Source organism: Amorphotheca resinae (assembly GCF_003019875.1).
Source record: "Amorphotheca resinae ATCC 22711 unplaced genomic scaffold M430scaffold_6, whole genome shotgun sequence".
Taxonomy (NCBI): domain Eukaryota; kingdom Fungi; phylum Ascomycota; class Leotiomycetes; order Helotiales; family Amorphothecaceae; genus Amorphotheca; species Amorphotheca resinae.
In genome coordinates this window covers 1,344,560-1,357,194 of record NW_020194476.1, presented here as the reverse complement: position 1 = coordinate 1,357,194, position 12,635 = coordinate 1,344,560, and the positions used below count along the sequence as shown (strand labels likewise).

The following is a 12,635-nucleotide window of genomic DNA, read 5'->3' as shown; positions in this document are numbered from 1 at the left end:
GGACGGAGTAATGTGTCTATATATAGGTACCAAATGATAGCCATAGCAAGCTTCCTATCAAGCGCCCCATGACCGTATTCCCAAAACTTATCCGTTCTTAGCAAATACAAAGCCGACCTTACATCTCTCGTCCTTCAACACATCTACAAGGACCTCATCGTTGAGCTTCTCCCTCACAGATTTGACCTCGGCGAGCTCGTACCCAAACACATCTGCTGTCTCTCTCATGAAGATTGTTGTATCAAGGTGAGTATATTGCATCAGTGCTTGCATCTTTCCCTTGGATTTCTGTGATCGTTTCCTCCGTGTCTCGCGAATTCTCTCTTCTATTGCAGCAACATTGGCCTTCGTTGCTGGTACGATGGGAAGAGCTGGGTTGAGAGGAAGATCTAAATCATCATCGCTATTGTCACTATTCCCACTCTCACTAGTCTCATCATCGGCATTTTCATCGCCAGATTCCGCAAATCTGGAAAGTGGCGGAGGGTCAGCACCAAGACCCTTGCAGTCGCAACCGAGGAGATCATGAGTCTGGCATCCGGCCTTCAAATCGAGTCGAAACAAGTCTCGAAGCTCTTCTGCTGAGAAACTTGCTTCGTTCTTCTCCCCGTCAACAACACTATCGGCTAGTCCCCTTTTAGTCACTTGGCGTTGATAGATCTTCTCATCCATCCCTCCGGCTGTTAAAAATCTGTAGATTTTGACAGGTTTCTTCTGGCCATGTCGATGAATTCGCGCCATAGCTTGTAGATCTGTGGCTGGATTCCAGTCCACGTCGAAGAGTACGAGCCGTGAGGCACCGATGAGATTAAGGCCCGTACCCCCAGATTTTGCTGACAGCAGAAATGCGAAGCTCTTGGATGCCGGAGAGCGATTGAATGTGTTCACAAACTCTTGGCGCTTTGCCGCTGGGGTACTGCCGTCAAGTCGGAGGAATGGTAGAGATAAAGACGACAGATGTACACCGAGAAGATCGAGAGTAGAAGTATAGTTAGAGACCAAAACAATCTTCTCTTTCGTCTTCGTAGAGAGGTGCTTTATTAATCGATCTAGCACTCTGAACTTGCTACTAGCAATCACTGGGCTCTTCTGGAGAAGCTCTTTCGGTATGATCTCCAGTAGTTGAGCAACATTGGAATTGCTGGGTGTTTCCTGATTCCTATTTGCCAATAGACTGGGGGCATTGCATACCTTTTTGAGTATGGTAATGAGCTGCAGGGAGGCCTCTGAGTTGCCTAAAACACTGCCAAATACTGGAGACTCGAGAACATGTTGATAAACCTGAACTTGAGCTTGAGTAGGCTTGCAGAAAAGCACATATTCGGTCTTTGGTGGCAGATATTTGGCCATAACTTCAGCCTTGCGCCGTAAGATAAACTGCTTCGTCAATGACGATAGTTCCTCTTCTCTCGCGGCACCCTTCTCGGTGTCCCTTTTAGATGCGCCAGGCTGTCTGCTTTTTAGAATAGGACCTTCAAATTCTTTCTTGAAAGTGTTGTACGTTCCAAGAAGGCCAGGATTGATAAAGTCGACCATAACATAGAATTCTGAAAGGTCATTCTGCAGAGGCGTTCCAGACAAGATGATCCTTCTATCGGTGTTGAGGGCACGAATGGCTTGGGCAGATTTGTTTTGAGCTGTCTTGAGTCGATGGCCTTCATCAGCAATGACGATATCGATCCCATCTCCTTTCTTCAACTCATCTTGCACAGATCTCAACTTCTCGTACCCGATGATCATTACGCTGTAGCTTTTTCCATGGGTGAAGTCTGTGAGCCTGGTGTTTTTCTGGCCATCCGCCACAAATACTCCGATTCTCTCGCTTCCTAGCCATTTGTTGAATTCCTGCTTCCAATTGGCGATCAGAGTCACAGGGCAAACGATCAAGGCCTTTTTTATTATACCTTCTGTTCCATATATGGGATTCTGTTTTAGCAGTGTCCACAGCAAAGAAATCGTCTGCAATGTTTTGCCTAAACCCATTTCATCTGCCAAGAGAGCACCTTGTCCATTGAAATCACGCATGCCCATAACGCATTCATAAAGGAATTTGACACCTTCGCGCTGATGTTCCATTAGATGCTTCCCTAAGAATGGATCTAAAACAACGTCCACAATCTGCTTTCCTTTTGGGCAGTACTTTGGTCGCTTCATAACCAAAGCACCAGGAGCATCTGGGTCGTGTCGGGGCGTTGGTTTCCCGGATTTGTCTTGTGCCATGACTGTAGTCGAGAGAAGAGGGTTCTTGAATTGGGCTTTCACAGCTTGACTCTTGCGTGTTGCAGAGTAGAAACTTTTTGCGGGAATCTCCATTACTGATTCGCCATCCTCTTTTCCCTTTTTCTGACCAATTTTCAGCTCCGTACCTTTGAGCGGAGCTACCATGACTTTTGTTGAAGGGGCCTGGGGTGCTGGACGGCACTCATTTTCAGAGCTTGAGGTTCGTTTGACTCCGGACTTGAGGAAGGGTCGCCCAGCGAGAAAATCTGCCTTCGTTATGACCGAATCAACCTCGATTTCTTTGCCGCCGATGCTTAGGGTGCTCCCTGGTAATAGAGGGTCCTTGAACATGCACCTTCCCATGTCTCGACCTGATATATCTTGAAGACGTGCATATCCTCCGTGAACCGAAAGAACACCATCGCCATCCCAGGTCTTATGCTTTTTCATCGTAAATTTGCGCCTTTACATACCACCAGTTAGTTATCACGTCGTGAATTGCAGAACTCGACATACCATAAGACCAAATAGTAGCCCTCGGGGCCTTCAGGGACTACAGGCGCAGACTCATTCAAGTCGGTGTCCTTTTTAGTAACCAACAATGGCTTTCTTGGAGCATTAACGGCTGCAGACGCAACGGGAAGCGTCCTTGGTGGACTATCTTCGACATAGCGAACCAACAACCGGCGTTTCTTGGACGGCCGATGCTGTTCTTCGGGATCCAAATCCGATTCTGTTAAGTCAATCGGAGCAGGTTTTTCAACCTTTCTGAGGAGCGGTGGCTTGAAGGGCTTGAACATCTTCTCAATGATATATGTCGCCGGAAAGATCCAGGCGCGTCTGAGGACTGAAGGTACGCGACTATAAAGCGCGTAATAAACGCGAGTCACATGACCCGCGAATCTACCTATCCATCTTGAATTAGTAGGTACCTGGAGGTACCTAGGATCTTTGAATATGTCCATAAATTTTAGCCCAAGGTCGTAGTCATCATCTGGAAATCATCTATATGCGTTATCATAAAAGTATAAAATTACTATCAGTATTCTTTTAGTATTGGTATTGGTATTGATTGGTATCTGCATACTCTTCTTTATTTTGATTACCTCCTACCCTACTTTTATAATCTACTGAAGCATAGAGTCTAAACTCTCTCCAAGAACTCCTTCAATCTTTACAATCCAGCGATGGGTCTCCTTCTCAACCACCTCATCATCATCTTCTTGAAGTTCACTGATAAATGGTAACATCTCCGGCAACATGGATAGCCATTCTTCGCCTAACCGATCAGTCAAAGCCTGCTCGCACTTCACCGCCGCCAATCTGATACCGGCATTCTCGGATCGCATGTGTTTGAGAATCGCCCCATTGAGCTCCTTATGGTGATCTGACGAATCCGCAGCAGCAGCAAGCTCAACAATGGCAGGCACAAGCTCCTGGACCAATGGTAATCCTGAAGCATGGACGAACTGCGCGCTCAAAACAGGGGCAATGACACTGAAGTGAGATGGAGTCTGCCAAAAGTCGTCTTGATCATATTCGAAGCATTTGACCAAGGTCCGAAGCACTCTTGACCAGAGTTCCTTCGACTCCTCATCTTTTAGATCCACAGTCTTCAGTGCTTCCACAGCGTTGTCCAGCAAATAGGTAGCATAGCTGGTAACAATTGATTTGAGATTGTCAAAGAAAACAATCATGAAGCCATATAAGCTTTGCAGGCGTAATATTCTACCCGATTTATCTTTCTTAGGTAGAGACTTTGACGCCCAGTCGACGAGATTGGAAAACATTGGTCGGAATGTCGAATCATTGAATTTGTAAATCATTTTGATGGCGACCTCGTTCACTTCAGCTTCTACTTCTTTCATTGTCTCGGCGGACAAATGATCCTCTGCTGCAGCCACCCACTGTCTGCGAAGATCAAATGCATTCTGGAATATCTTGGCCAGAACCGATGAGTATTTGGTGACAATGCTCCTAGGATGTTTTTCAAGGGCAATGTTGAGGACTTCCAGATATTCGCGAAGAGCCTATAATTGTTAGTGGACTGAAACCAGAAAATAAGGGAAAAGGAATAGGTGGAGCTTCTTACCAGAACCCCTGCTGCAGCGGCTTCCTCCCAGTTCTTCTCCAAAGCTCCGAAAAGGCTCTTGGCATCAATCTGTTTAGCGGCAAGTTGAAGACATTGGACCCTGCTTTCGTCTGCTTCGTCATCAAGATCGGCTTCAGCAGATGCATTGGATATCGAAAGAAGCTTGTCTAGATATCCGCCTGAAATCATATAAGGCACGTGATGGACCAGTGAGCTGATGAACGCATATCCTGCATTGTGCAGCTTTTGAGCCTCCACATTGTCTTTCACGCTCGTCTCCATATATTCCAAAGCTTTGGGAATAGCTATGGGCAATACAGAGACAATACCTTCTCGCAGGATCTCCACTAGCGAGGCTAAGCATAAAAGGGCCATAACCCGGAGACGATCATCTGACTGGCCGAGACAATGATCGCTCGCAATTGTCTGGGCAGCAGCTGCCACAGCTTCGAGGTCTTTCTTCCCGTACTTTTCTGAGATCTTATCAACACAAGCCACCGCTGTGTGCTTGTATAGAACATCTTGAGACTCTCGAATAATTGCTGTGAGTTGCGGCAGAAAACCAAGCATTGCTGCCCTCGAAACGGCATCTGATTGACTTTCTTGATCGATACGAACTTCTAAAGAGCGCAGTATCTTGCGGCGTAATGACTCATTTGGACCGTCTAGTAGGCCTTCTACAGATTTGACAAACTCGCTTGTAGAGAGGAGGCCGAGTAGACTCTCCAGAATGTCTCCACAAGCACTATGCAGACGCTTTTGGTTCTTCAATGTGTCCGCAAGAGCCAAGAGATTTTCCAATAGAGTCGAGTAGAGATCGCGAATTCTCGCTGAATCCATATCGTCGCGAGCAAGCAATTTCCCTGTCTGGGCAATCAAGCGCTTTTGAGAAAGAATATGTGGCAAGAGTGTCAACTCGTTCAAGGCCGATTTTTGAGGGTCTTGAATGCCCTCATTATTGGTGCTTAGCAAGACGCTTGAGTAGGTCGGTTTCGGTTTGAGAATATCGCCAACAAGTTCGAGGTACTTGACAGCTGATTGAAGTTGTATCTCAACACTGAATGAGCTTGACAATTCAACCGCAAAGGTCTTGATACTTTCATTTGGGCCATATTTGTCAACCAGCATAGCTAATAGCGCGAACAAGAAGTCCTCTGCGCCTAAAGTCTGAACCAGAGAGGTGAAGAGGCCTCTCCGACGGTGGGCCGGGACATGTTCGTAGGCTGCAACGAAACTCAATAAAAGTTCGGCCGCACCAGTGACTGGATTGCCCTTCTCCTTTCGAAGTGACGAGATCAATGGAGGAATGACTTCGCGGATAGTCTGGCTTATGACGTGTGCAGAGTAATCGTCGTTCTGCCTCAGCACCGAATTGCCCATGAATGTGAAGATGGGCATGACGCTATGAAGAACAAGTTCCGGTGCAGTATCTGCCAGACAGGCAATGAGAAGCAGTGCGGCGTTCTGTACTTGCGGACTTGCAGTCTTCTGAACACAATCAACAAGTAGATCTGCGCGAACAGCCGAGTGATCTAATTTCCTGTTGCGATTTGATTTGAAAGACTGTAAAATGGCGAGAAGACTACCCAGTACTAGGCCCTGTAGATATGCAAGCTCTGAAGCAACTTGGGCCTTGAAATGTTGCAGTTCAGCCAACGCATTGAAGAGGCCCTTGAGGAGCTCTGGGCGAGTGCCTGGATCGGAACTGTCAATGAGTTGTAAGACAAATGTGACCTTCCTAATAGCTGCAGAGAGTTGCTTCGAATCCTGAATTGGGGTTCTAGCAACTTCACCATGACTAGTTCGTCTCCTTTTGGTAGCGGGAGGTGTGCCAGCGAGCTGTGCGGCTGTTGGAAGTTGCGTAAGGAAGGATAGAAGTATATCTGTGGAGAGTGGCGAGGTTCTTAGTAGCTCAGCTGACTCCTCAGAAGCTAACTTATGATAGTTTGCATTGTCTGGTGAAGCCTGTGAGGAATCCAGCAGCATTTGGGCAGTCTGTAGTCGAGTTTCGCCTTTCAAAGAAGGCCACATGGCCCGCAGTCTTCTGAATACTGCTCCCATAAGTTCAGCCCGGTCTGCTGCGAGGTCTCCATCGATAATTCTTGTCAAAAGTTGGAGGCCTTCTTTGTCATTTGCAGCAACGGTTAATACCGCTTGTTCATTAAATTCGCTGAGCTCGATTTTCTCATTTTGACAGTGTTCCAATGCCTCTGATGGGCTAAGTGATGCCCATTTCTGAAGAACGGGGAGTAGAACTTTTGTCCTTGATGTGGTAGCAATACTACGGATTTGATTAAGAGAAGCAAGTAATCTTAGCTTGACCAAATACGTAGGGGTATGAACGACATGACTGGCTAAGAAGGACAAGATCGATAATCGAGCGGCTTGCGAAAGTCGTCCCTTTTCCTGATTCTTGGGGCTGTCTGAGCTGCGGGGACTATTCATGGATTTCTCGAACACCGATTCGATATGCTTTCCGTCAAGGACACATTCCTCTAAAGCCGGTAGGAGCACGTCTCGGAGGAGACGAACGACCACATCTGGTGAAAGCCACTCAGTCCCTTGAGTTTCTTCGCCTGCACCGTATATGTCATCAAAAGCCCACTGTCGAAGTTGCTTTGCACTTTTCTTGGATTCGACCTTGGCTGGATAAAATTGATCCATCGTAATGAGAAGCTCTGCGGCAGCACGGCGTACTTTTGTGGCGGGATCACCGAGTGCTGCGATTGCGTAAGGAATTATCGCTTGTATATCTACGTTCGATTCCTTTCCACTCATCAAGCAGCGGTTTGCCATTTGAATGGCTGACATCCGAGCCATAACTGGATATGGGCCACACCAAGTTCTCATATAGAAACTGAGGTAAATAGTGTCTTCCAGTGCAGAACTGCGTCGAAGTAGGGGGATCTCATCAAACAGATCCAGGTCTGCAGTACTAGTCGTAGCGACTAGAAATGCTTGGCATAGATCCGAGTAGATATGGGAGGATTCGTGGGACAAGAATGAAGACTCGTTGGTGGTCCTTTTCGAAAGTTGTTGGAGAAGTGTCGAGAAGTTGGGTCTATTACTTTCAGTATCGACATCTGCATCTACCATTTCCACGTCGCCCGATGATGGCTCGGGAAGCTCCTCTCTTCTGATGGTGGTGTGTAGCTTCATCTCTAATTCGTCAATGTCGATGTCTGTTTCCTTCAAGGCTCCTCGAACCACAGACCCTACATGGCCTGGCAGCTGTGTGAGAGTCACCAGAGAAGAAGCAAGATGTGATCGCAGGTCTTCTTGTGAAGCATTGCTGTTATCGATTTGGTGTGCAACTAGCAGCAACGCCTTGACAATCACTGAAGCCTGGGCGTCGCTCAATAACTGCTTCTCAATAATCTGTACGACTATCGGGAGTCCTGTAATGTCTCCTTTTTTCCCAAGCCGATGCACAAGTGCGAGAGACAGCCCATTTGCCAATTTATCAACACGTCGCCCTTTAGATAGCTCAACGATGAGAGTAAGTAAATCGGGAATCTTCAACAATTCTTTTGTGAGCCTTGCTGTGATTTGTTTTGCTCCTCTGTGCTGTGCCAATACTGACAAACAGACAAGGCCAGGATAGGTAGTTTCGGAGGTCCAGCCGAGCACTACGGCCTCCATCATTGCTGTGAGAAGTTTGTCGTCCAGTCCACCTTTCGAAGCCATGACAGAAAGTAGCATGTAGCACCCAATACGAAGATCAGGCACCTTCTTCATAGCCAGTCCTTCGTTCAATACCGGCAACAGTCTCAATATGACATCTTGTTCGTTCTGCTGTTGTACTCCTTTTCTACCAGACCGGGATTTATCCAGCATTCCGCTGGTAGCTTCAGTCATAACACCAGCCCAAAAAGCAAGGAGAGCTGGGTAGTGTTGATGAGCTTTGCTTATGCGAAGTACATATTCATTCAAAGTCGAGGCGAACAGAATGTTGTTTGTTGCGGCGTGGACTATGGTGTGTCTCTGAGGTTGAGCTAATGATCGTATGTATGGGTGAAGAAATTTGTAATGCGCTGGGATATTGGCAGGAAGGATAGACAGAAGGGTCGGGAATATAGGGAGGGTATGGTAGGGTAGGAAGGTTGTCAGGACGAAGGAGGTGTTATACTCGTGGATTCTGCAAGTACTCATTAGACATGGTCCTGTGTGACATTTGGGAGGGTATCATAGATTTACCTGAACCTCCTGACCAGCCATTCAACTGCTTTAATTGCCGGATTCAATCTTAATCGCCCACCAACCAAGCCCAAAAATGATTCCAATTTCTTGTCGAGCTCAGAGTTCTCTTCGGCGGTCATCTGGGTTCTGTCTTCTTCTTGACTTTGCTCGCTGAAAATATTTCTCTGGAACTCCAAGAACCGCCCATCCAGAAGACATAACTCCTGAAAACCCTCATGGCATAATGTATATATGGTGTCAAAACTTTGCGACGCAGCGATTCTGGGCTCAAATATTAACGACTTTGAATGTGCCGCCTTCTGTGCTTTAAGGTTCAGGGTATCTGTGGAATTGGCCGCAATTTGGGAGAGTTGGCTTGCCAAATTGGTCGCCATTGTGAGCCTGTCGTGGAATTCAAAAGAGAACAGACATTCACAAGGCCCTTCTTGGAGGTTGAGTTATACAGTAGCTTCAAATTCCTCTTTATCGCTATCGAGACTTTTTTTTTGTTTTACCGCTAAAACGCGGGCGCCACACGAGGCTGCCATGTCACGTGATATAATTCATACCTACCCCAGATAGGTCAGTCATCTCTTTCATCTTGCTTCAAGACAGCCTAAATTTCACGCCCCAAGAGGGACCATTGAAGCTGACGACGATGATCTCGATTTTGGGGGCCGTCTCATTGGCAGTTGTCGATTATTGATACAAGTCGGAGATTATCACGATGTCTGATCCTAAGACTACCGTACCTAAATTCGCATCCTTCAGAGCAAAGCCAGCGCCAACTGATAAAATCGAGGAGGAAAGGCATCAATCAGGGACCAATGATCGAGAAAGTTCAAGGCATCGAAGACACAGATCAAGGTCTAGGGAAAGAATTCGTCATGAGACGCGACCGGCAAGAGATGAATCCCTTTGGGTAATTGACAGGAAGGGCGATGTGAAGAACCTGATCTATGGGAGCATCCATAAGTACAGTGTGCCGCCTTTTCACCGGGTTGGGGCGGGTGGTGTTTTAGGAGCCCCGTCTGGCATGAAGATTGACAGAGACTATGGAGACGAGAAAGGCATTGTCTTGGTCAACCCGAGGGATTCAAAATTATACTCACGGGACAAGTACATTTTCTCGAAGCTTGAGAAAGAAAGGCCTCGACTTTTGAAGATACGCCCAGAACTCTTAGTTGAGCGCTCTACTGAGGGCGAATTGGATTTCATCTCTCTGACAACGAGGGGAAGGAAACGGAAGAGAGCGGAGGTCGCGAATACCTCTGACTCCGAAGATGATGAAACAAATTATCGATCCATACATGGTAAATCAAAGCTGAAAGACGAGCCTACGGATGATACGTTTCAATATGCCACTGAGAGCGAGTCATCAGGACCAGAACGAACAGTAAAACTAGATGACGCCGTCAAGCAGAAGACCATTCAATTATCGAGGAAAGTTGAACAATCTCCTCACGATATTGATGCATGGCTCGCATTAATTGAGCATCAAGACACTCTCATTCAGGAAGATGGCCGCCGCCGGGTCACTAACGCTGAGATCCGAAGTACCGCAGACATCAAGATCCATATGTATGAGAAGGCTTTGGAAAAAGCTAGATCATTACACGACAGGGAAAAACTCCTGCTTGGCTTAATGACCGAAGGCTCAAAGGTCTGGGAGGTAAAGGCCCAAGCAGAAAGGTGGGAGCAGATTTCAAAAGAGAATATTGACAGTCTTGTATTATGGAAGAGCTATGTGAATTTCAAACAAGCCACGTTTACAAATTTTCGATGGGAAGAAGTACGAGAAGTCTTCGTGAAGAGGATAAAGCTTTTGCTAGGGACTATCAGTTCTGCGAAAGCAGATACCCTTGATTCTTTCTATAAGCAACTTCTCTACGTCTTGCTCAGGTTCACAATATTTACACGAGAGTCAGGGTATTCGGAGTTGGCCATAGCCATCTGGCAAGGCCTACTTGAGTTCAACTTCTTTGCTTCTCCGTCATCAGGTTCGCACGAAGAGAAAGTCGCAAGTTTCAAGGAGTTTTGGGATAGCGAGGTGCCACGGATTGGTGAAGATGGAGCTCAAGGCTGGCTTCACTTCGTGACAAATTCAAGTACCGCCGAACCTCCTGATGCCTTGACCGATGAAACACGAGATCTGTTGGATAACGAAGATTTGTTTGAAAGCTGGGCAAAGGCCGAACGTTTAAGATCGAACGCATCACGCCTTCCTGCTAGGACGATGGACGAGGTAGTAGAGGACGACCCCTTTCGGGTGATCTTGGTCTCAGACATTGAAGATTTCCTTATATACTTGCCATCTCAATCGGAAAATTTGCGGAAGTCACTCCTTAACGCGTTCCTGCTGTTCTGCCGCCTACCACCCTTGGGTACAGGCGACAAAGAGACGTCGGAAATATTAACTGACCCTTTCATTGGAGGAGAACTACTAGAGGCAGACCCTGCGTGGATCATTCGCAAATACTTGTCGACGTCTCATAGTCCCAAGGACGATACAAAAGCAGACATGTCATATATCCTCAAGACTCCGTCATCAAACTTTCCGGCCTCTCCAGAGTCTATGTTTGGTGTAACTTGGTTCAAGAGCCTCCCAGTCTGGCAAGATAACTATGCTGGAGATAACGGGCCCCTGACTTATAGCTGGATTCGAAATACCCTCAAGCAACTCATACCGGTGCATCCACATGAAGATCTAGCTGAGTATTATCTGTCGTTTGAATGGCGAAATGAACCTGAAACGATCAAGAAGATCTCGAAGGGCCTGCTTAAGCAACACCCCTCGAGTCTTAGACTGTACAACGCCTATGCCATGATAGAATGGTCAAGAGGGAACAAGGAGGTTTCTAATGGTGTTTTCTCTGCTGCTCTTAACATGAGCAAATCGATGTCTGAAGATAAAGGCAGAGATTCAATCATTCTCTGGAAGAGTTGGATTTGGGCTTCACTTGAGGAGTCGGACCATAGTGCTGCGCTGAGCCGGCTCCTCTCTATCGCAGACTGCACTCTCGGTGAGACTGTTACTGCTACTCCTGCAATCCTCCTAAGAACAAGGCAGCATATCTCATCAAATCGAGATTTCTACATCTCGTCTGGTCACTTACACCATGCTGTTCTCTATGCCGAATGTCTAGCACTCCTCGAATATCTCTCCCCAGATCTAGCTGCCGACAGAATATCAAGCAATCAAGGCAACATCGACGCTGCACTTTCCAGCTATACCAAGTTCTCCCAGACCCTTATAGACCGCAACCTAGGTAGCACAACCTCTCACGAGCTGTTCCTGCAATCTGCTTCTCGTCTTCTATACCACCACGCTCGCATCGGTCCCTTCCGGCCAGCCCTTATCCGAGAACATCTCACCAACTTCCTCACCCTCTTCCCACGAAATACCATCTTCCTCTCACTCTACGTCTTCAACGAATCCCGTATGCGGATCGATAACCGCGTCCGGATGATCCTCGTCTCGAAAATTCTAACCCCCGAGAATGACACACTCACCTCCCGTCTCTTCGCTATCTACTACGAAATCAACTACGGGACCATCCACTCTGTGCGCTCCGCCTTCGAGCACGCCCTCTCTTCACCCTCATCCAAATCTTCCGCCGGTCTCTGGAGGTTCTACATCCTGTACGTTCTGCAAACACCGCAGTTCCGACCACATGCCAAAGAGATCTGGCATAGAGCACTGCGAGCCTGCCCATGGGCAAAGGAGCTCTACGTCATAGGTTTCGAAAAGCTGGATGGGCTGGTGGAGTTCGCGGAGCTGCGGCGCACTTGGAGAGTTATGGGCGAGAAGGAATTGAGAGTCCATGTCGACTTGGAGGATAGGTTTGATAGGATGCGGGAGCTGGAAGAGAAGAAGGTTAAGAGACTTACTGAGTAAATAAACCTGTTTCGAGAATTCTTGGAAGCTGCTGTTGTGGTGTCTGCTCAGGGGCTACTTCTAATTGGGTCTACTCCATGGCGCCCATACGGAATATCCAAGAGCTTCAACAGAGCCTCTTGATTCTTTCTTACCTTTATCTGTAGTCAATATAACACCTAATTGATTGTTATCTAAGTCACATCGGTTTTGGGATCACATCATGAATTAAAATTAATACTCATGTTCATCAAATCGTACCTCGTT

At 47.1% G+C, this 12,635-nt stretch overlaps 3 protein-coding genes across 3 annotated transcripts; 1 reads left to right on the top strand and 2 right to left on the bottom strand.

The window, feature by feature from the left end:
- Positions 1-87: 87 nt before the first annotated feature.
- On the bottom strand, positions 88-3,020 carry M430DRAFT_19249 (hypothetical protein; the record flags this gene model as incomplete). The annotated part of the gene is made up of 2 exons (XM_024864042.1): positions 88-2,683; positions 2,737-3,020. The coding sequence occupies 2 exons, from the start codon at positions 3,018-3,020 to the stop codon at positions 88-90; spliced, it is 2,880 nt and encodes a 959-aa protein (XP_024721001.1).
- A 327-nt stretch (positions 3,021-3,347) lies between these two features.
- On the bottom strand, positions 3,348-8,886 carry M430DRAFT_19248 (hypothetical protein; the record flags this gene model as incomplete). The annotated part of the gene is made up of 3 exons (XM_024864041.1): positions 3,348-4,250; positions 4,313-8,450; positions 8,510-8,886. The coding sequence occupies 3 exons, from the start codon at positions 8,884-8,886 to the stop codon at positions 3,348-3,350; spliced, it is 5,418 nt and encodes a 1,805-aa protein (XP_024721000.1).
- A 332-nt stretch (positions 8,887-9,218) lies between these two features.
- M430DRAFT_102317 (hypothetical protein) lies at positions 9,219-12,389 on the top strand (the record flags this gene model as incomplete). Its single annotated transcript, XM_024860783.1, has 1 exon — positions 9,219-12,389. One exon carries the CDS (start codon positions 9,219-9,221, stop codon positions 12,387-12,389), a length of 3,171 nt encoding a protein of 1,056 aa, XP_024720999.1.
- Positions 12,390-12,635: the final 246 nt, after the last annotated feature.